Source organism: Thunnus maccoyii, chromosome 19 (assembly GCF_910596095.1).
Source record: "Thunnus maccoyii chromosome 19, fThuMac1.1, whole genome shotgun sequence".
Lineage (NCBI taxonomy): Eukaryota > Metazoa > Chordata > Actinopteri > Scombriformes > Scombridae > Thunnus > Thunnus maccoyii.
Window position 1 is genome coordinate 16409998 of NC_056551.1, and position 22333 is coordinate 16432330.

At 40.5% G+C, this 22333-nt stretch overlaps 1 protein-coding gene across 7 annotated transcripts in view; it reads left to right on the forward strand.

Moving 5' to 3' along the window:
• The window catches only part of rgs3a (regulator of G protein signaling 3a), a 158261-nt gene that overhangs the window by 131257 nt on the left and 4671 nt on the right, over positions 1–22333 (forward strand). For 6 of the 7 annotated variants that reach the window (XM_042394479.1, XM_042394480.1, XM_042394483.1 and 3 more), the window contains 2 exons: positions 10089–10159; positions 21934–22035. In XM_042394479.1, coding sequence (XP_042250413.1) covers positions 10089–10159; positions 21934–22035 — 173 coding nt within the window. Of the gene's footprint in view, positions 1–10088; positions 10160–16957; positions 17098–21933; positions 22036–22333 lie in introns of those variants that run through there. The other variant, XM_042394485.1, reaches the window with a different exon arrangement.

Sequence of the window (22333 nt, forward strand, 5' to 3'; positions counted from 1 at the left end):
GACGCTCGCCTCATCCAGGAGAGGATCCAGAAGGCCCCTTGTTTCATAGCTGTGTCTTGTGTGTGTTTGACGGTGTTTACAGCACTTGTTGCCATAGCAGTATTTTGGCTGAATCAGGAATCTGTTACATAAATGCCGTCAGATGGTTTCTCACATATATACATCTAAGCACACGCGCACAGATCCTGAATAAAGTTGACCAGATAATAGATACTTTCAGCTCATTTTGTCGCATGAAGTCTGGACATGGAAATTAAGGATCATTGTTTAAAAACACCCATGAGACTAGAGACGGGCAGTGCTTTGACACAAATATAGCACAGTGGAAAGTGTTTCCACCATGATAATGTTATTTAAGATCGTGGTTAGGGTGGATAGCGGGCACGCCTTCAACTCTGCGGATACGGGTTCAATTCCAAACCCATATGATGAGTTTTGATTAGTTAATTGTCTAATTTAACCACTTCCCAAACCTTTCATTAACCTCAAACAAATGATTGACTTGTCTAAAATGCAACCAGAACCTTTATGACATATCACTGCCAAAACTGCATAGAGATATATTTTGAGTGCTGAACGCTGAGCTGCATTCTTATAGTTGGTATTTGCACGTTCTAAATCAATAATTCAAGAGCTAGAATAAAGTGTGTATTATTTAATACTGTAATAATACCTGAGAAAACAGTATTAACAATAATAACATATAAAAAGAAGAAAAGATATTTGACATATTGTTATCCTATTAAAAAGGAAACACTCTCTAGTTCCTCAAAATGACAGTATTGATGAAATTGAGTGACAACACATTTTGTGAGATCAGTGTTTATAAATGCTTGCAAACTACAGCAAGCATTTATTCATAAACCAGTGATTGCACCTTTAAATGCTCATCCATTTCCATTATAGGAAGCTGTTAGCACATTACTCATCGTATCGTCATGGCGTGTAGAAAATAGTATGAAGACTAAATCTTTTTGTCCAAGTCCCAATGTGCGTGTGTATGTGCTGTCTCGGGTAAAAGCAGTACATACAGTGAGATAACGAGAACGTGGCGTACTTTATCTGCATGACAACTATGTGGGCTCACATCAGCATCTGGCTAGGTTTGAATTTTAGACACACGCAACTGTGTAGCAGCGCATGTAGAAACAGGACACAAAACACACACTCACACTCCCCAGGAGGCAGGAGTCAGGGTGAACAATGCTGGTGGGATGATGGGAGCACACATGCCGGCCTCACAGGATGAGAACAGGGTCAAGGGAACAATCAGCCTCGGAGGAAGAGAGAGGGAAATCTAAGTTCACTCCTTGATGTTAGAATAAGACTTGCATTATGAAATAAAACATTTAATTAGGTTGAATGTCCTTTTTCTGACACTGAAGCTTGTAGCAGTCACCCAAGGGTTGTTGTTGCTATGTAATCGGTGCGATTATGAAACTATGAAACAACTTCTTGCCATTCATTTTAATTTATTATGATTTAAAAAATTAAGTCAAAGAATGTTTTTTTTGGCTTCAGTCTGAGTAACTTATGATTTGATGTGGTTTCATCCTCAAATTCAAATTTCAGGAGTTGTGGCATTTGACCCAGTCTGAACAACAAAAGCTTTAATGTTGCTGATTGGGACATGTTCAATCAAGACTTTTGATTTTTATTTTGCTTTTTCCTCTCCACATTTGCACAATAAACAAAAAAAGTGTCTTTGAGTTCTCTTGGTGTCTGGAGTTTCTCTTTAGAAGGTTTGACTAGCACCATAACAGTTCATATTTTATAACCACAGATGTGTATAATTTGCTTTCAGCTTTTTTTAATTTATGCATTTGTTTACTTTTTAATGGATTAAACAGCAAAGATTGACTCTATGACTTTAAAATTCAACTTTAAAAGAAGTTAATGGTTTTGCATTATGTAACAAACTCAATGAGGCTTGTAACTTGGACTCCAGCCTCTTTTAAAAATTACAGACGCTTTAAATCTTATCTGTCACTCTCCAAATAGATGCTAGTGCTAAAGTCAGATATTCCTTCACTGCCATGTGCTGTTTACTTCCACTGGGAGGTGAAGCGAGACCTTTACATGAGCAGGTGTGTGACCCACATCATTCTCTGGCTGCTGCGGTTGGAATCGCATTTGCAACATTCCTCCCTTCCCTCCCTAATGCCATACATCTCATCCCGACACGCCGCTTTCCTAGAAGCGCTTCTGCTTTTCTAGAAACCAGCTTTTTTGTTTTGGTCATGAATACAATTCACCGTAACTAATAACCGGGTAAAAGCACCTTTAGCTCAGAACGCCTCACCTGTTTAAATACTACAGTAATCTTTCTCATAGTGTTCCCGCATACAGCTCAGTACTGCAGGCCTGTCAGCAGGGAATGAATGGGAGTAGAATTTATGTCAGAAGGATTGGTCATGAGCCCACTCTTGCAACATCAAGACAATGTGATGGTCGTCACACACATGAATGTTCACACACTGTACTGCAATTCAACTCGTTTCAGTTATGTAGTTTCCATTCTCCACATTAACATTTTACTCTATATGAATAAAAATAATGTTCCCTGTATGACATCTGTGGATAAGAAATAGTGAGGTGTGTCATATCTATCATAACAGCACTAGATAATAAACCCACTTTATAAGCATATCCAATCCAACTTGACCCCTATATAATAGTTGTTTATTATAAGACATTTCATGAATTGCTGTATTAACATTGGCTAATATGTTTAGACAGTAACCACTAATCAAGGTATAAAAACAATGAAACAAATCATGCTTAGAAAAGACTGTTTTACCATACAAGGCCAGCAAGATGATTTATTATTTTTTAAGCTATTAAACCCATTTTAAGAGAGATAGAGATGTGATAAGACAGGTTCTTAGATGTTTTCACGCACCTGGAGTTCATGAAGGGAGTTTGACATGCAGAAATAATACCATTCATCTGCTAAAGAGCCTGTGCCACAAATATTTTGCTACAGTTCTAAATGTTACTGCATCATTGCAAGTGACAAATCCGTCATATTTGCTAATTGCCTTATGAAAGTATCTGCCAGCAGGGAAGGCTGAGAGTCTGGCTGCAACAGATTGCAGGCTTCAGTTCTAAATTAATAGCTGTCGTTATGCTGTTGAAAACTATTAATGTGATTTATGTAGCCAGTGTATCATAATAAGAAAATATATATTCATGTTTGGCCCCATTGTGGCTGCAGCCAATTGGGAATCATTGGTCCACAGGTGCTCCTGATGATCAGTTTGTGTAAAACTGCCAGCTTTGGAGAGAATTGTTAGGCTGCCGCTATTAAAATACCAAGCAGAAAGGTCATCGGATGGTCAGAAAATGCTAATAATATTTTAATTGACTGCACCAGTTCTAGGACTGAATAACCTGACGGCTTTTCAGAGCAGCTCTGAGAAGTGACGTTGAACAAGCATTGTTCATTAACATCCTGTGATATGGGAAGTACTTATGCAGGAAGCAGCCATCTCCTGAGCAGTGCTGAATAACAGGAGGCAGAGGAGAGTCTGATCAAGTACACACACACACACACACACACACACACACACACACACACACACACACACACACAGACACACACACACACACACACAATGTACTCTCTCTGTGTGTGTCGAAATCACACACACACACACACACATGAATGTGCAAACAATGCACCTTTTGTATCAGCATTCATTATAGAGTTTGAGTAAGGATTGAGTCAGTATCCTGTCTGTGGGTCACTGGGTTTATTTTCAGATATTACTTACTGAGTATTGTACTGTATGTATGTGTGTGTGAGTGTGTGTTAGCAGCTGCTATTTAATCACACAAGCTCACACTTTCTCACAGAGAAACACACATATGCAATCATAGTCCCTGGGCAACAACCGCAAGTTTATTTTACTCAAAAATTTCCTTTTATTTGGATAGGAAGTTGGAAAAATATTTCCTGTGACATAAATGGGAACAATGAAAAAAAAAACCTGACTTTAAAACAGTTATGTAATTATACTTCAAAAGGAAAATTATGGAGGCAAAACATATCAGGAATGCTATGTCAAGGCTTTTGATACAAAACAAAGAAAGAACTGCATCTTTATGAATATCTTCATTATAGCCTCAGGGTTCAGCATTTGGTTTTGTGATCTCTCTCCCTTCCTTCTTTGTTTAAACATCAGCTCTTGCCTTTACTAAATCTTTTTTTTCTCCATATCTTGTTGTATTTTCCGACTCTTATAAAGGCTCCATTGTTCCTCTACTGCCCCACAGAGAGAGCCCTGTCCTGTTTTTTGTCTCCTTTCACTTATTTTCTTTTAACTCTCTGGCCAAGATCTACTAGGAAGTGCAGACACTTATCAAGGGCAAGAAACGGCCAAGATTCTCATCAAATAAGCAAGCTGTGTTCAGTTATTTGCTTGGTTTACCAGTGCCTGTACCCTGTTATGCAAATAGGATGCTATAAAGCTTCAACATACAAACAGCTGAGCAGAATTATATCTTTGCAAGTATATAAAATTAGGCATGTGTTTGCATGGTAGAGCCCCTTGTTTCTGGAACCATGTGTTCTCTGACTTTGGGTTCACATCCCAGTAGGGCTTGTGTTTATCAAATACTAATGTTACCAAAAGTAAATCTAAAAATACTCCTACTTCAGTGTACAATTTGAGAGTTAGCCACCCTTTTTCATGAAGTAGAAGTTCTCATCTGAGAGTGATTGACAACACTGAAGCATAGAATTAAATAGATAAAGTATATCTTGTACTTTCTCTCAGTAGTCACAGTGTGCAGTCAACACATTCAAAAGACCGAGAGGCTGATCTAAATACAACTATTCAAATTCTATTTGATTTTAAATGAGTGACACCACAAGTCTTCAAAGCACAACATCTATTAAGCCACTATTAAGTCATGAAGCATATTAGTTGTTTAATTTTGGAGATGCTTCGGCTCTGTTATTTGTCCGTTGTCATGGTCTCCATGCATCTGTGCTTCATGTTCCATATAGACCACATATTTATTTTGTATAGTGGCTGTGTGTAGTATTGGAGGTATTTGAGGTGCATTAAATACAGTTGTTACATATCGTAGCCATACTTCCCCTTCCTTAATAAAGTGTTAATTAAGCATGAAGTGCTGTTTGTGTACTTTATAGCTGCCACATCCTGATAAACATATGACTTTGGTTAAGTCTGCATTTCATTCTTTTTCCTTTCTTTTATTCGCAGCGAAAGTAGGTTCAAAGAGAAAAGCTTTAACCAAAAAATGTTTCTCTCTGTCTTCTCACAGATAGCACAAAAAGTATAATGAACTGATGACCTTGTGGTGAAATGGGGTTAAATGAGATTTAAATATGGGGGCAGTGGGCAGAGTTGTGATAACTTTACAATATTTCTTTTCCTTATTTCAGTCACTTTATTAAAAGTTAATAGAAGATCTCTCATTTAGGATTAATAATCATATATTTTTGATATATAGAGGAGCAGCACTCTCTCATTTATTGTTGAGAGAGTGATGGTCCTGTAATAATAACTTCATAGAAAAAAAAACATATAAAAGCTGATCAAAACCAGGTCAGGAGCATGGTCATGATGTGTGGTTGGATGATGTTACTGCTTCAGTCTGAATGGGTATTAAACACACACACATATACACATACACACAAAGTAAAGCCACACAATGTCAGGAAGCTGGGGTCTAACAACGTAGCATCAATCTAAGGCTGCACTAAACGGAATGGGAGATTGTCTGGGTCCCCATAACATTGTTCAGACGCCAGCTGTTTTCCAATAAAAAAAGAAACAGGGGGAATTAAAAGGAAGGAAGCAGCCAAAGGGAGGTCTGATAAAGAAAAGCAGCAGGGTTTGAACTGGTGAGAAGTTTAAATACACAAAGACCAAGATTCATTTCTTCACCTCTTACGTTTTTAGGTGGTTGGAGGATTTGGCGTCTGGGTTGACTGGGTCAAGAATGTTTCTGAGCTGTGTTAAGGATATTGTTCTTACATTGTGTTTGTTAGTGCAGAGCACAACTGAAGAATCTGTTGAGACAGAGACAGACAGTTTTGCCCTGTCCTGTCAGGGAATAGCAGCACATTGGTGTTCACAACCACACACATCATTCTAGTTTGACTTTGGCTCAGACTCGTTGACTCTCGGGTCATGTGCATGCATGTCCATAAATGTTTGCATGAACGTTTTGAACTTACTTTAGTATCGACAGAAACGTGTTTGCCCATATGATTGCTTTCACACGTGCATGTATGTATAGGTACATAAAACGGTCGGGCTGCAAAGACACGTGTATGTATGTTTGCATGCAAACTGTTATCTGCATATCTGTTCAGCCCTCCTGCAACCATTTACAGCCTGTCAACATCTGCATCCCATGCCTCGGGGGCCTATATCACCGTGTGGTCTTTGGCAGATTCTGTGTTTTCTTACTGTCTTCAGTGAAGCATATGAGCTGCCAATACACATAAGCATGCGCACACACACACAAACACACACACACACCAGGGTTATTTTTAGAAAAGACTCAGACTTTTATACGCTCCACTGGCTATTGCCAGGCAGTCTGGGTGTGTGTGTGTGTGGTGTGTCTAACTCTCTTTTGTGTGGGGGCCCGGGTGGGGTCTGGCTGCCAGAAAGAACTTAGAGAAAAAGCGAAAGAGAGAAGTTTGAGAGTAAAACTTCAAGGCTGTAATATTCTAAGATTTATTTCTATTAATTTTTTTTAACTTGAAAATACTCAAGTATATGTACAGTATTGGCAATGCTGTACAATTGTTGACACCCTGTTTATGACATATAGAGCTGGATTAATTAAACGGTGTATCTCAAAAAACCTTTAATTATGTAGTCATGTGAAAATATGTCCTCGAAAATAAATAATATGACTCAAAACTAGGATTACGTTGACAAGCAAAAAAAATGCATTTATTACACTTATTGCCTGCAGGTGGAGCAAGTCTAAAAATTGCAGAAGCTATTCATTTCCTTGCCTGTAGATGGTGCACATAAACATACAGTGAGTACGTCTGTAGTTCTCAAATGCTGTTATTTCTATTTAGGGTGGCACTGGTCGAACTGGAACTGCAGGTCAAGGTATCACTACAGTTTTACAATTCGATAATATCATCCTATTCTTTGCTAATATCATTCAGGATGTGTCTAGGTTGGGGTTCTTCACAACAGTAACAATCAGTTTGCTATTTGCAATCATAGACAAACGCCCACATGCTTGCATGCGCCACCACCATTACTGCGGTGACGTAGTCGAACCTGACAGTAGCAATATGGCTGTTTGGGTTAATCGTGGTCGACAAGTGACACTTCTGACAGATGAAGTTGGTCTGCATGAATTTGAAAGTTATTTATGTTTGCTTGTGTTGATTAATTTGCACAGCACACGTGCTTTTGTGTGGAGAATTCCATTGCATACCATGCTTAAATACCATATACTTTACATCAGGATTCTAAAATTATGTCTTACAGTATTAGAGACCTTCTAATGGTAGTTGTAGCCATACGAAAGCAGACACATTCCCCCATGTAGATCTCACCCAGCTGGAACATAACAGTCCAGTGTGAATGAACATCCAGTCCTTCCATGCAGGCAGCTAGTTGAACAAAGGCTTGACCTGACAAGCATACAATCCCCATCCGATCTACAGTGGCTACACAGCATAATTTGTTCTCCTTATACCCCTGAATAATCCTTTCCCGGAGGCTATGTTGGGACAAATGTCTCTGGAGAGGGCAAAGTCTGCGTCGTTTTCCAATTGTTTTCTGTGGTTCCAGGGGAAAGACTGGCTGACGGCTCCACGGGGACTGGGACTCTCCAGTCGTGCTGTTCCCTTCTGAGATTAGATTTTGATGTCTCTCATGACCTTCAATGACTTAATCCCTTATCACACAACCTACTCTTAACTGTGCTTATTGTATTGTTTGGCAGGGTGATTTAGTTACTTCTAGTGCTGGAGGATATATATGAAATACTCGAGTGAGTTTGTACTATGTATTTTTGTTGCTCTAGAAAATATGACTGGTACTAGTTTATTCAATGGAGTGAGATTAACATCACCTCAGTACCTCTACCTGCTTGGTTGTCATATCCACATTCTCAAACATTTCTAAATGTAAAGATCTTACAAAAGCAACAATAGTCATCACTGGATATCATCATATTATCACTATCTTCAGTTGAAAATATCATATCATTTTGTCATCATTTTACCGAAGAAATACAGCATTAGCTTACAAACATATACAGTGTTTTCTAATTCATGCAAGTAGTCGAGGAAAATAAATCTCCCTCCACACACACACTGTACAGTTGACAGGTCTTTGTGCCCATCAAACAGCAGCTCTAAATATAGTTTGGAGCTGCTGTTAGCTCCTTCTTACTTTTAGACAGCTCCTCCATAATACACACTCATTCACCTTTCACAGTCAACTGTGACTCCAGTCAGAAAATATCAAGTGCATCAGTGTACACTTCCTATTACAACAATCTGAATCTCAGTTGGAGGGAGTTGTTGTGATAAAGGAAGGATTTGGCAGAGAAATGCTCCACTGTACTCAGAATTTTTTTTTTTTAATCTAGTTATTACTAAGTAATTATCTTATTGTCCCACACATGCACTAAGGTCAAAGAACACTAGCTCAGTGGATTCATCCATATCAGCATTCAATAAGCGGTCACTTATAATCCTGACGTAAGCAGGGAAACTTGGCGGAAATTTTTGATGGCACTGGTGAGTCATATGATATCAATCAATATTTTCAGCCAACATAACTGAGTCAGTATGAGTCACTATGTATGAAATGATGTGAAACATGGTTACTGATCTGATGACATTAAGTGATAAGAAGTAATTAGCTGAGATGTTAACAAATATCTTACAGTCAGGATTTAATAAGGCACCAGGTGAATCAGACCATCTGGACAATTATCAATCAATCAATTTCAATTTTTATTTATATAGCGCCATATCACAACAAAAGTCATCTCAAGGCACTTTTCACATAGAGCAGGTCAAGACCGTACTCTTTAATTTACAGAGACCCAACAATTCCCCCATGAGCATTGTTGGAAATTAATATTTTATTTCATACAAAGTCTAGATTACAGTGTAATAAATGAAGGTTGAAACAATTCACAAATAAGTTGTATTGAAACTGACTGTAATCAAGCTTCTGTTTCACCTCAATGAGGAAACTACAGACTTTTAAAAAAAAAAAGGTTTTGGGTCCGAAACAAAACAAAACAAACAAACAAAGCCAAACAAAATGTCCTCAATTTGCCAAAAATGTCCTCACAGTGACAGCTGAAACTCAAATTGGGTCCCACAAAGATAGAAGTGCAAGAGCACACACCATGTGTTACCAGCTGTGGTCAGTATCTCAGATTCAAATGTGTGTTCCTGTAATACAATGGCTCATTATTTAGAGCCTCACACACACACACACACACACACACACACACACACACACACACACACACACACACACATACACAATGGGGCAGTTTCAGGCCATCAGATTAGTGGAGACTGACCCCTTCCCCACCCTAGAGCAACTTCCCTTTCCCTCTGAACCAATCAAAATGGTCGACTGGCAGAAAGTGTAATGTGAAACCAGGGGTCTTGGCTCAACACTTCCAACCTAGGGCACAGTTGGAGGCCAACAGAAACAACAGCCGCAGTCTCTCACACTCTCTCACTCTCACAGATTTTTCTTACTTTGTTATACCCAGATACTTACTGTTTACAGACAGCATCTGCCGCATGCATACAGGCATTTATTCTGCAAGAAAGATACAAACACACCTTTGAGAGCACGAGGGATTCATGCCGTGGACTGCTGCTATGGATTAATCATTTTGGTGACTGGCTGCGTGTGTTACAGACTGGACTGACCTCAGTCTAGCCTAATTGAGCACACTGAGGACTTACTAGCTTTCTGGCCAACAAGGTTGTCATTCCCTACTGGAGCTAGCTATCTGCATGAGGTTACAGGGCCCTCTTTCTGTGTGGAGGGTGGATGATGCAGTGTGTGCTCTCCTTCCTCTCCCCTCAGCTGAGCTCCGGATCCCCCTGTAGCTGTGAGGTTGGCCCCGAAGGGACAAAGAAGAAGAAATCCAAGAACCTGTAAGTACTCAAATGCATCTTTTTCTGTGGTTATTTTCAGTTGCACCATCTGCTCATTTTGGAATATTGTAAATAAGGATAAGCAGGAGAAAGAGGAGGAATTGGAATGACAGTCAGTGAGACTTGCCACTTCTTTTGTTCAATGTTCAGTCATCAGCCTTTTATTTGACATGCTAATTTGACAAACATGTGTATCTCCTGTAAAAAGGGTAAAAATTTCACACCCCCGCTTTAACATCCATTATTTCAAAAGGATGTCATCAGTTGTGTGCAAACGAAGGGTGAATGATAATGACCTGTTTTATAGTAGCCCTTGGGGGTTAACTGAGACATGAGGACTTATTTTGACGATGTGTGGGCATGGGTGTGATTGGATTAGCAGACTGGAGGATGTAAGGGCATGGCTAGGATACAGTAGGATGGCTAAATTTGTTAGCATGCCCTTCCCTCTCTATTTTGGGTAACTTAATTTGGAAAGAATGAAAATAGGTTTCTGATTTTCTTTTTCCCCTCAGTTTGTGACACTGCCCTCAGCAAACATTAACGCACCAACAAACATGCAAGTATTTTGGCAATTCTGACAGTCTGCAAAAATGGATGTTTTAGGCTTAATTTGCCGGTGAGAGTTTAACGCCGATCATCATCTACTTAATTAAGTGATGAATGATGTGTGTGCTGTGCTGAGGAGTGTGGTGCCATATGTGTGTCTCACATTACCGTAAGTGTGAGAAGTAAGGTGTGTGCGTTGAGAGTAAAGATCGTTTGTGTGTGTTGACGCCTCAGTGATTCATCAGCTGTTGAATGAGCCTTATTCACCCTCCTGTTCATCAAGATGAAAGCACATTTTCACACCGCGAGGACAATAAAACCCCTCACAGTGGATGTCCTTGGGCTTGATAGCTGCCCATTCTTTTGCACAAGCTGTGGTTTTATGTCGTTTACTTAACCAGCAGATTATGTGATTAAGATTCCACATTTTTTTTTTTTTTCCAAAGTCCAGAGTGTGTTGCCTTTTTGTCAGCTGTTGCTAACAGCTCCAACTCAACTTCATTTGCTTTAAGAAATCAGATACTTAAGTGATTTTCAGTGAGAACAAATGTTTTTCTTTCCTTTTTAATAAAGTTTTAAATCTAGTATTGTTTTTGTCAGTTTCGAGAACTGATAAGTTATTTCCAAACCAGTGATTTATTTGTGATTTAAATACCTTTCAGTTTTGGACAGAAATTGCAATAAATTGTGTTTAAAGACTTTTTAATATACTGACATTAAACATGATTTATTCATTTGATTCATTGCTTCTCTTTGCACTTTCAAGAGGACAGAAATGACTCTTAAGACTTGATTCACAGAATAAAAAGTGATGCCGTAAATTAACATGACATTGTGAAAAGTGTTTGAAGTTACTCGACAATATCATGACCACATGTAGACAGCTTGACAACATTTGTTGATTTAGGCCATGTTTAGCAAATACTGATTTGCTTACAAGCAGTAGGTAAACAAACAGGCATCATGATGTTAGCTCATCTAATACTACACATCACTCTGGCCCCCATAGAGGATTCCTTCATTTCCTAAACAAGCAAAACGAAAAAGCAGTTTTGTGAATGCTGCAAATAATTTGAAGCGTCCAGATGTGGACTACAGTTTAAATCATTTTATTGCTTTTACTGCTCAAATATTTTAGTCTTTCATTTAAATGTGAGATAGAAAACAAAGGCTCTATCTGGGTTTTAGATACCTTTAGGTCCTTCTCTTTATATCCCAGTGTAAACACTTTGACATATTGCCAGGGTTTATTATTTAGATATGTGTTAATACCTGTTAAGTCTAGAGATTTGATGGATTAGTGAGTCTGGTAGACTAGTCTTTGGACCAGGTGCAACAGCAGTTACCTGAAATTAGTTCAAGTGTTTTTTGCCATTTGTGACACTGATGAAGGCTGCATGGATGATCTTTTGTAGACGCAATAACTTCCTGTCAATGAGTACAACCCTCTTCTGTCATCATTATAATGATGAATCACAAAGCTTCCTCAGCATGGTGGAAACTCTACATGTTTACACACTGTCTTCTGTCTCCTGTATATACAGTCCTTGTTTCCATGAAATTCTCAATGTCATGGACTGTTGTTATGAAGCTTCTCTTCATTGTCCAGTATGTTTGACCCATTTTCAGCCATATTTCATCCTGCCACACTGTAAACCTATACCAGTAGGCAATATTCTTCTCAGTATCACAGTTAATCACACAAATAAACACACCCTCAACACAATATCTCTCTGTGTTGCTCAGTGGAATACAAATGCAATATGTTGCTACTATAGATTTAAATCTCAGATGTTCCTATATAACCAAGCCTGAAGGAAATTAAATGATTTCCTCCAGATGTTAGAGACTGATATATAACATATACAGAAAGAAATGCGGAAAGTAGATCAGTGCCCAGATGTATCTGACATGACCAAATTAAAGAAGATACTCCTATAACCTATGGCTGTGTGAATTTTGGAGGAGGGTATCCAGTTGTAGCACACTTTACAATTAACTGATACTGCTGGTCTTAAATTTGATTTCAGATGAATTCATGAATGAATGAATGAATGAATTCAAAATTAATTCTTTTAATTCTTTATCCTACCCAAACTGCTTTCCATCGTGTTTTATACATAGTCAATTTCTGTTCACTGTTGCCTACGTGAGAGGGGAATTACATGCTATTTTACTCTGATATTGATATTGATAATACCCTAGCAACATCTGTCTCCATGAGCACGTATCACCATTTTAAGCAAGTCTCTTCTTTCAATGGATTTGATCCACCTCTCTTTTGACTTCTCTTTCTTCTTTTCACAGTCATCCATCATTGCTCTCTCCATTATTCTCCTTTGAGACTAGCTGAAATATGAACCCCTTCTGTGTAAATCACATTGATCTTTTCCTTGTTGCGCCTCTCCTTTCCACCCCCACCCACCCTTTTCTACACTGTATGCGGTGTGTTTTTAACCTTTTTGTCGGCTAGATTTGATATGAGTGAACGCAGTTATCTTTGTCGACATAGGCTTCAGTTTAACTTGAAAAGGTGGAACTTTGAGGTAAATTCTTTACTTTTTAGGTTTTGGAATGCAGGATACCTTTAAGGAAATACAGTCATTTAATAGAGAGAGGTTAGAGATATATCCTCAGTTCCTCATCTTGGTGGTATCAATATAGATACTTCCTTCTGTCTTAATCATTTAAAGGACCAGTGTGTAAGATTTAGTGGCATCTAGCAGAACAAACTTGGCAGAAATGTTTTAATTAGTGTATAATCACTTGAAAATAAGAATCACTGTGTTTTTTATAACCTTTGAATGAGCCCTTTACGTCTACATAGGGAGTGGATCACCTTCCACAGAGGCCGCCATGTTGCAGCGCCATGCTTGTACAGTAGCCCAGAACGGAAAAGCCAAACACTTGCTCTAGAGAGGGCCTTTCGCGTTTTTCATGAGTTTCACGGCCACTGTAGGTTCTCCTACACGCTTGGAAGGGGAGGGGGAGGGGAGGAGTGTTCAGTAGGTTGCAGTCTGCAACCTCACCACTGGATGCCACTAAATCCTACACACTGGTCCTTTAATCATCATCAGTGGCAGGAAGATTGAATGAAATAGATCTCAATACACAATGTGTAGAGAATAGATAATCCAGTACATATCAAGGGACATATCAAGCACATTTCCAGGTCTATGTTTTTATTATGGGGCTCTACTGGAACATTTTTGCATGATTTACAGTTTTTAAAAAAAAACTTATACTGGCCCTTTCTTATACTGGTTCTTTATGCAGCCCCGCAGTTCAGCCTCTGTCTGAAACAGACAGATTGTTTTAGCTTCTGTCTCTTTAAGGCCCCCCTCCCGATGAGCTCACTCTGTTCTGATTGCTTAGCTTCCGGAGGCTACGTAAACAAATGACTAGTAGTAGTAGAAGGATTTCACTTGTTTTTCTTGTTCTTTATTCAAAATTTCAACTCCTCAAATACATCCATACATGTTCGAACTGAAATCCATTCTGAAATATGCAAGTGGACAACATGAACAACCAGCTGTTTGTGGGCACGTGCTAACAATCTGATGTCAGTTCAGTAAGGAAGTAGGGGCTTTCCACTTGAAGCTGTTTATAGACACAATATAGACACCTGACATTATAACAGAATAAAAATAACAGAAAATGACAAAGAGTATGATATATCCCCTTTAAATTTAACAGGATATAGGTGTGGCTATTGTATGAAACCCTGGACCAATAAAGGAGAGATAGATTTCATTTTTTAGTAAGAAGTGAATATTGTACTTACATGTAAAAGCACATTACATCTGTCTTCTTTGAACCTTCCTCTCTCCACTTCGACAAAGCACTTGAACACAGCACAGTGAATTCATTGTTTCCTCTTCACTCATGCATCATTTACAACATCAAAGGCACCAGTACGGTCCTTAACTTTCTTAGCATTTCTCTCTCTCATCCTCTACCTCTCTTCCCCTTTACCTTTTTACATTTTCTTTCCTCCTACACTTCTCCTTCTCTTTTCCTTCTCTCCCTTCTGCACATTTCCCCCCTGTGTCTCATTTTCAGGTTGCAGCACAGCTGTTTTCCTGGGATTGTCCACATTATCTCTGCCTCTCCCTCTCCACAATCACCTTTGTTTTTACTCAGTCCAGGTGTTCTGCTTCCCCAAGCAATTATGTACTTATACACTCCTTTTTTCTCCCATCTGGTGGTTTCCAATAAGTAGCAATGAAGCCATAAATCTACACACCAATTAGTGCACCAGAATAATATGTGCAAAAATGTGGTCTTGATTAATCTATAGCTGTTTTCTCATATGAACTCTGGAAAATGTCCAGAAAATCAGGTCTGGACATTGTCCGGAGTTGCCCTTTCAGACATGTGGCACACATCAGGAGATTGTCTGTGTCAGGCATGTTTTCACCAACTGGAAATACTCTTTTTGGTTTAGGCAAGGGGTGGCGCCTGGGTAGAGTGTGCAGGAGGCAGGAAATTACATAAAAAGTACGTGTGGTCATGTAGCCGGTTCATAATTTTGGTCATAAAGAACCGAGTCTCTAGCCATTCCTTGAATTTGTCTGATGGTTTCGGCATCGGCCCTTACCGACAGAAGTTCTTGAATCTCGTCGTCTCTCCAGTTCGATGTTTTCGTTGGTGTCTTTATGTAAATGACTCTTCTTCTTCACCCTCGGATGTTTGTATTCTTCCGGTTTTGCGCCAGTCACATGATAGAAACGTCAATAACACGCCCACTCACTCGCCGTGAATCCTCCGGAAAACTATCTGCTGTATTCACACATGTGCTCAATCAGACATTACATGGACTTTGTACTAGGGAGCTGGCAGAGTACAGTAAAGTCCTTTTGGCGTTCTCACATACGGCTCTTCCGGGTGAATGTCCGGATAACTTCAGGGTTGCAGTGTATGTGTGAAAGAAGCTTTATACACCACAAATATGGAAAAATGATGCATACCAATACCAAACTTGGATACCAATACCTCAGTGATTAACACTGGTATCCACTATGATTCATAAAGGCAGGAAATACATACAGATGGAGAGGGCAGAGAAGAACGGAGCAAAAGAGAGCAGAGTGCCTGTGGTGGTAATTAGAAACACACAACAAATCTGTGTTTGAATTATGTGCGGTTCTATTTTACATACTGTAAATATAGTATACTGGTGACATATTCTTGTCATAATTGAAATACGAGCAAGAGAGAGACTGTGATTCTGCACTATCACTAGTAGCAGCTCCCAGGCAAGTGATTGATGTCACCTGGTTGCTTTGCTGCTAAGGTGCACAGTAATGCTCTTTTTGTGTGTGTGCTGTAAAAGTTGGTCAAGGTGACTTTTAGTTGTGTAGTTAAACATGATGTGCACTGACCCCGTTGCAGAAGCAGAGTTGTGATTATGTACTTAAAGCTGTTGTGTCTGGTCTTGGTCATCCAGGTCATATACAGACATCTAGAAGAACCAAATCAAAGTTAACTAGAACTCCTGAAACTGGAATTTCCCATCTCCTAATAAAGAATATGTAATAAAGATGATTGGACACTGAAGAGTAGACATCCCATGGATGTTTATATGACTGGGACTCCCTACCAGTGGGGAAACTTATGAGGCCTCTTGGATGAGTGATTAATCTTTTCAAGAGTAAACAGCAAGTCCAGTCGTCTTTGATTTAGTGCTTGTAGTGAAGGTAATGATACCATGTTTAAAACATGACTCAACCCCCTCAGGCAGTGTATCTAGAAAAGATTTTTTTAGGTTCATCAATAGTCTATCATGCACTTTTGATTACCTGATTGAGGATACACAAAATATACAAAAATATACAGCTACGAGTCTTTAAATAAATCAGTGAAATAAAGATTAATGCTAACAAGGATCCAGTGTAAAGAGAAAGTAAAGGAGGTAATAGGATAGTTTGATGTTTGTTAAGTGACGTGTGTGAGGTCTGTCGTATCACCGGTAGCAGATTTCACACAGCTGAGACAGATGACCAGTGCATACCATACCATACCAGTCATAACAGTAGTTAAGTCACTTCTTTTGCTAAAAAGGCAAATGTCATCTCAACTTACTAACCGATAAAACTAAAAATCTATCCATGCCCCAGTGGAAGGAATCTGTCCTCTCTAAACACTGCGTGGTGATTGGGTGAGCCTAGGGTCCGCCTTCACCAGACCCCCAGGACTATATAAAGCTCCACCAGAGCCTCTCAGGGGTTAGAGGAATGTGATTGTCAAACAAAAACCCCTCGGGCCCTGAGCACTCTTGATACACGCTTACATGCAGTCAAATTTCCACACACGCCTAGTGAACCCGCGTACAGACTGGCACGCATGTTTCACACTATGGTCGATTTCTCAGAGAAGTACCTGGAAAGGTAAGAGCGAGGAAGTGAGTGGAGTGCGTGTGTGTGTGTGTGTGTGTGTGTGTGTGTGTGTGAGTGTGAGTGGGTTCATCTGCACTTTGGTTTTTGCTATCAAGAATTAGAAACATCAGAAGGAAGGGTGAGGAAGACGTGGGTAGGGGCTGCTTGGCATCCCGCAGGAATTGTCACTCTCAAGCTGGTAGGGAGCTATCTGACCTCTACGTGGATCTCATTTGACAGTCGCAGTGAGGGAGAAGAATCCCCCGTGAGGCTGAAGCACTCAAACTATTTTGGAGAAAGCAGCTTTAACTTCTAACTTGAGGCTGCCCCTTTTTCTTATTATACGCAGCCTGGATTTCAGGAATAGGATTGCTCATGTGGTCTTTGTGGCTGCGAATGTGAGTTTGCTCAGAAATAGAGCTCTTTTTTTGGTCTTGATTGAGGAAGACTGCAAATGTGATGGTGTTATATTTATGGACAGAATTTAGGACAATTCCCTTTTTCACTGTTCTTCTAGGAATATTGCAGAGTGACTTTCTTTTCCCTCATGAGGTGCTTTATAGATTTGCAGCAGAGGCATGCCTTTCTCCTTCTTACTGTGTTATGTTTTTGAATACATCCCATCTCTGGACTGTTTTGGCTACAAAGAAAGTACAGAACAAACTCTCACAGTTTGTTCCTACATCTTACTTGGACAGAGCCCAAATGGTTTAAATGTTATTGTGGAAGTTAAGTGTAACAGGCACACTGACACTACCCATGACCTGTTATACTCGCACAGACACAGATGCACAAACAGACAGTGTTATTTGTGCGCCGTGTCGTGGCATACAGCCTTCTGTAAATAGAGAGTGGCAGAGGGAATGAAAACATGCTTGAACATTGCTCACCTTGGGGCTGCTGCTCTCGCCGACTGTATTTCAATTCCTCATCTGTTCTCATAAGCTTCACCCCCTTATCTCACAGGTCAGGTTTTTACAAAAAGGTGAACCCGCTCCGTTATGGGAAACAAAGCCTCTTATGTAGCAAAACAGGGACGTAGGATGAAGTGGGGCAGTGTATTTGGCTTGAGTTTATATGGTACATGGCAATCTGCAGTATGTCTGTCTGTCTGCAGCTCTCCCCCATGTGCTCCCAGAGCCTTTCCCTGGGAGTGCGGCCTACTTTTTAGAACACCAGGAATAGCCAGCGGGGTGCTATTAGTGTGTCTAATGTGAGCCAAGCAAAGAGGGAATAAAGACTACGGAAACCTGCAGATAATTGCAAAGCCAAAGACCTCACGCTCCTTCACTCGAGCACATAAAGACGTTTCTCTTGTACAGACACAGGCAGACACTCAGGTGTGTGTACACACCCTGCCCTGTGCTGCAAATACGGACATGCAGTAAATATTTTGCTCAAGGGGCAGTGGTGCAGAAATGTTAGATCAAAGATGATCCTAATTTGATAATCTTTGACAGAGCATGTGTCAGTCTTTTAGCAGATTGAGTTAAGTATAGGGGTCATTTTATGTGATAAAGATGGAGCGTGACACATACCTAAAGGTATAAGTGCCAAGCTGAGGAGCTATTAGCAGACTCAGCTGGAGAGACACAGTGAAGAGGAAAAAGTAGAAACTTTAAACAGAGAGGTACTCAAAATGAGAGACTGCGGGAAACGCCATTAGCACATGAAGAGCAGAGGCGCAAAGAGCACTGGGTAAATGCAATTTTAAGTACAGCACCATTATCAAGTGGTGTCACTGTAAAAATAGACTCAAGTACAAGAATATTATCTCTGATAACGAGCAAAACTGATACAGAAACGCATGTATCTGTGGTTTCTGTTGCTTTTTATGTCATTAATAGCAGGCCATGTTGTTCTTCCTGTTTTAAGTGGGAGTTAAGTCTGATAGTGCTTTTCCTTTAGGTGATTAGATTTCATCAGGTAGTTGAATTTGCATATCTCTGGTGCGCTAATCTGTACGTCTGGAGGACACAGATATGACTGTAGCCCTCTGTGTGACGTTGTTCAAAGAATGAAGACTGTGTCTTTGCTCACATTGAGGAAGAAGGATTATGAGGCCTACCTTCAAGCCGGAGTTGCTGTTGACTCCCATTGAGCTAATAACCACAGAGGCAGTTTCATTTATGACTGCAGCAGTTGAGTTGCTATACAGGGAGAAACGCTGTCTCTCTCTAGAAACTTCACTCCCAACTGCTTTACATGACTCTACTCAACACAATATATGCAGACTTACAGAAAAAAAAGTGTTAGAGCCAGAGTGTAGTGGTTTAAATGAGGAAGCTATAAAATATGGATCACTTGTTTTCAACAATAGTGTCAGTGCTGTGTTTTAGTTTCTTTGAAAAGAAGTGGAAAGATAAGTGTTTTAGTTTCTTTGAAAAGAAGTGGAAAGATAAACCATGGGATGATGTAAGCTCAAGTTGTTTCCACTGTTGAGACAAACTATTAGGAAAAATGCCTTGCAACCAATCTGAACTGCGGTTGCAAAATATAACCGTTTGCATTTGCAATAACCATTGACACCCACATGGTGGCAGGGTAGAAACATACATTTCCCTCAAAGCCATGACATCATTGTCACATCATCCCGATGCAGGCTCAGCTTGTATAAAACCAGACATAAATAATAAAGCGTCTTTTGTCAGGCCAACACAATATTTTCCAGTCCTTATAAAATACAAGCTCTTCATCTTCCTCACATGCACTGGCAAGACAGAGGCTTTCTTTTTAGCCAACACATGCACAGCTAAGCCCTAATTGCCTTGAGTCCAACCCTAAAAATAGAGCAATCCAATAAATCCTGCTCTGATGTTATGAGTTTATTTAACAGCAAGAGAGTTTTTATTTGGGTAATAATGTCCTTCAGGCTGGCAAGCGAGAGCTGTTCACAGGGATACTGAGTTAGAGCACCCTGTTGTTTCCATGACAGAGAGGCCTGAATTCTGTTCAGCAGTTCAGCATCTGGTTTAAGCCTGTTTCATACAGGGCACTTTTGTTATTTCAATCAGCGCATGAGTCATCTCTCTTCCACTGGCGCTGTGTGGATGTTTAGGTATTCCTCTGGATTTAGCGAAGAAACATGGATGGAATTCATTGTGGAATTTTCTGGTTTCTAGGAGAGTTCTTTGATCGCTCTGTTGGCTTCTTCTCCTCGCATTGATTTTCCATTCCTTCCGTTACCTTGCCTGAGAGAAAAATAAAGCTTTCACATAGCTGTTTTTTTCTAGATGCAACACCAATGCTTGCTTTTACTTTTTCATTTATTAGTAGCATATTCATTTTCTGAATCATTCACGTGGCACTTCCGTACTCCTGAATCTTTCCAAAAAAGACCTTTTGTGGTCCTCTGAGTCGACTAAAGTCATCTTCACCAGCTCTGCAGCCCCAAAAAAACCCCCCCAAACACACCCGAATCAATACTCCTACAAAGTCACACTCATTCTGATTTAAAAGAACTATTCAGTCACAGCTTGCAACAGCTCATGCAGTCATGTTGTGTGTACGGGCATGTTTCTACCTTTCCTGTCCTGCAGCAGTTGGAAAAACTCACAGCAGACAGCTGACTGTGTTCTCTGTTCAGCTCTGTAACCACTGCACACACACACACACACACACATGCACACACTGGTAGAGACTGGGAGTTTCCCATCACCTGCAACTGGCATGAAAGCAACAGTGAAGTGGGCATGAGTTGGCACAGGTGCAGATGGGGATCTTTGAAATGTTTGTGTGGGCGCTCTTTCATCTCTATCCGTGTATATTCATGTACAGTATTTGTACTAATCTGCAGTTGTGTGCGCTTCCACCCCCCATGGGTGTGCGTGTTTGAATGATACGTGTCTATACCTGGAAGACTTGTTTCTTAATTTGGGGGCTACATGCTCTCCTGGGGAGGGGGGGCTGAGGGTTGGCAGTGGGACAGCTTGCAGTGATTAGGCCAGTGAGCCCGCACACCGCCGCGCTGCATTATTAGTAGTGGGCCAGCCAATCCACAGTGGAAATCAAAAGCAGGGACTCAGGAAATGGGTGTTGAGTGAGGTCACATCCCAATGAGGCAGCACGTGCTCCAGGTCGGGAAAAGCCAGGACACGCACCATGGGATTATGGGAATGTGCAGAATACTTTTAGAGCCCATGGGGACTCAGGGTTGGTGTATTACCTTGTCTGGCATTAGGGATAGGGTGGCGCATGTGCAGAAGGGGGAGATGGTTGGAGAAAGGTGACACAGGTGAGGTGGGCGGTCAGGAGGATTTGGGATGCTCCTGGTGGAGGGACGCAGCAGAGGAGCGCGGGGGTCACTGTGCCCTGTTCCCCTCGGCCCTGGGTCAGCTCCCTCTCAGCAACCCCTCCAGGCACATGGAGAATGGCGTGATGAAACAGAGGAGTGAGGATTGAGTCTCTCTCCTCCTTCTCTGCCACAATTGCTCAGTCCCTGCCGAGGAACCTGCCAGGGACACATCTTACTGAAAGACTGTTAGAGATAATAGATTGACAGGGAGGCAGTGACACGAAGAGAGGAAAAGGAGCTGGACATCCGCCTTTTTGGAAAATTCTATCCCACCATTCCAACATACCTGGCTGAAGACTAAAATGTAAACAACGCGTCATTTATTTTCTTCATCTTTTCTGGCGTTTGTGGGTTTTAACTCATATGGATTGGACTTATAGTGCTGAAGAGCTTAATTGGTGGTTTCCCCATGCCTTGGATTGTTTTAATTGTGGACTTTGGACTTTTGGAGACTCAACATCTTCCTATGTCTCTTTTCTTTTCACTCTTCACTCCTCTCCCCTTCTCTTGCCAACTCTCTCCTTCCTTCTCCCTCTAATCTTTCTTTCACCCAGGGCCAAAGACATGAAGAATCGACTGGCTTTCCTGCGGAGGAGGAATGAATCCCCAGGAAGCAACCCAGCCAGCAAGTTAGACAAATCTATGAAGTCAGTCAAGTAAGTGGCCACTTCCTGACAGCATGTACATGTGGGTGTGTGTCAGACTGTTTTCCGGGTCTTGCCACAACTGGTGATGACCTGGTCTGGGAAGACAGACATGTGGGCAGTAGCAACGATGGAAGTGTAGCATTATAAAAATGAATGAGAGAATGTGTGGAAGGATGGGGAATTTTTTGGATGCTGTTTTATTTAGTTATTTATAGATTACAGTTGAATGAATCAAATAGATTCATGTTAACTATCGGATGAAATACAAACCTTTTGTAACTAAAGTGTGTAAGAGGAGCGGCTTTTC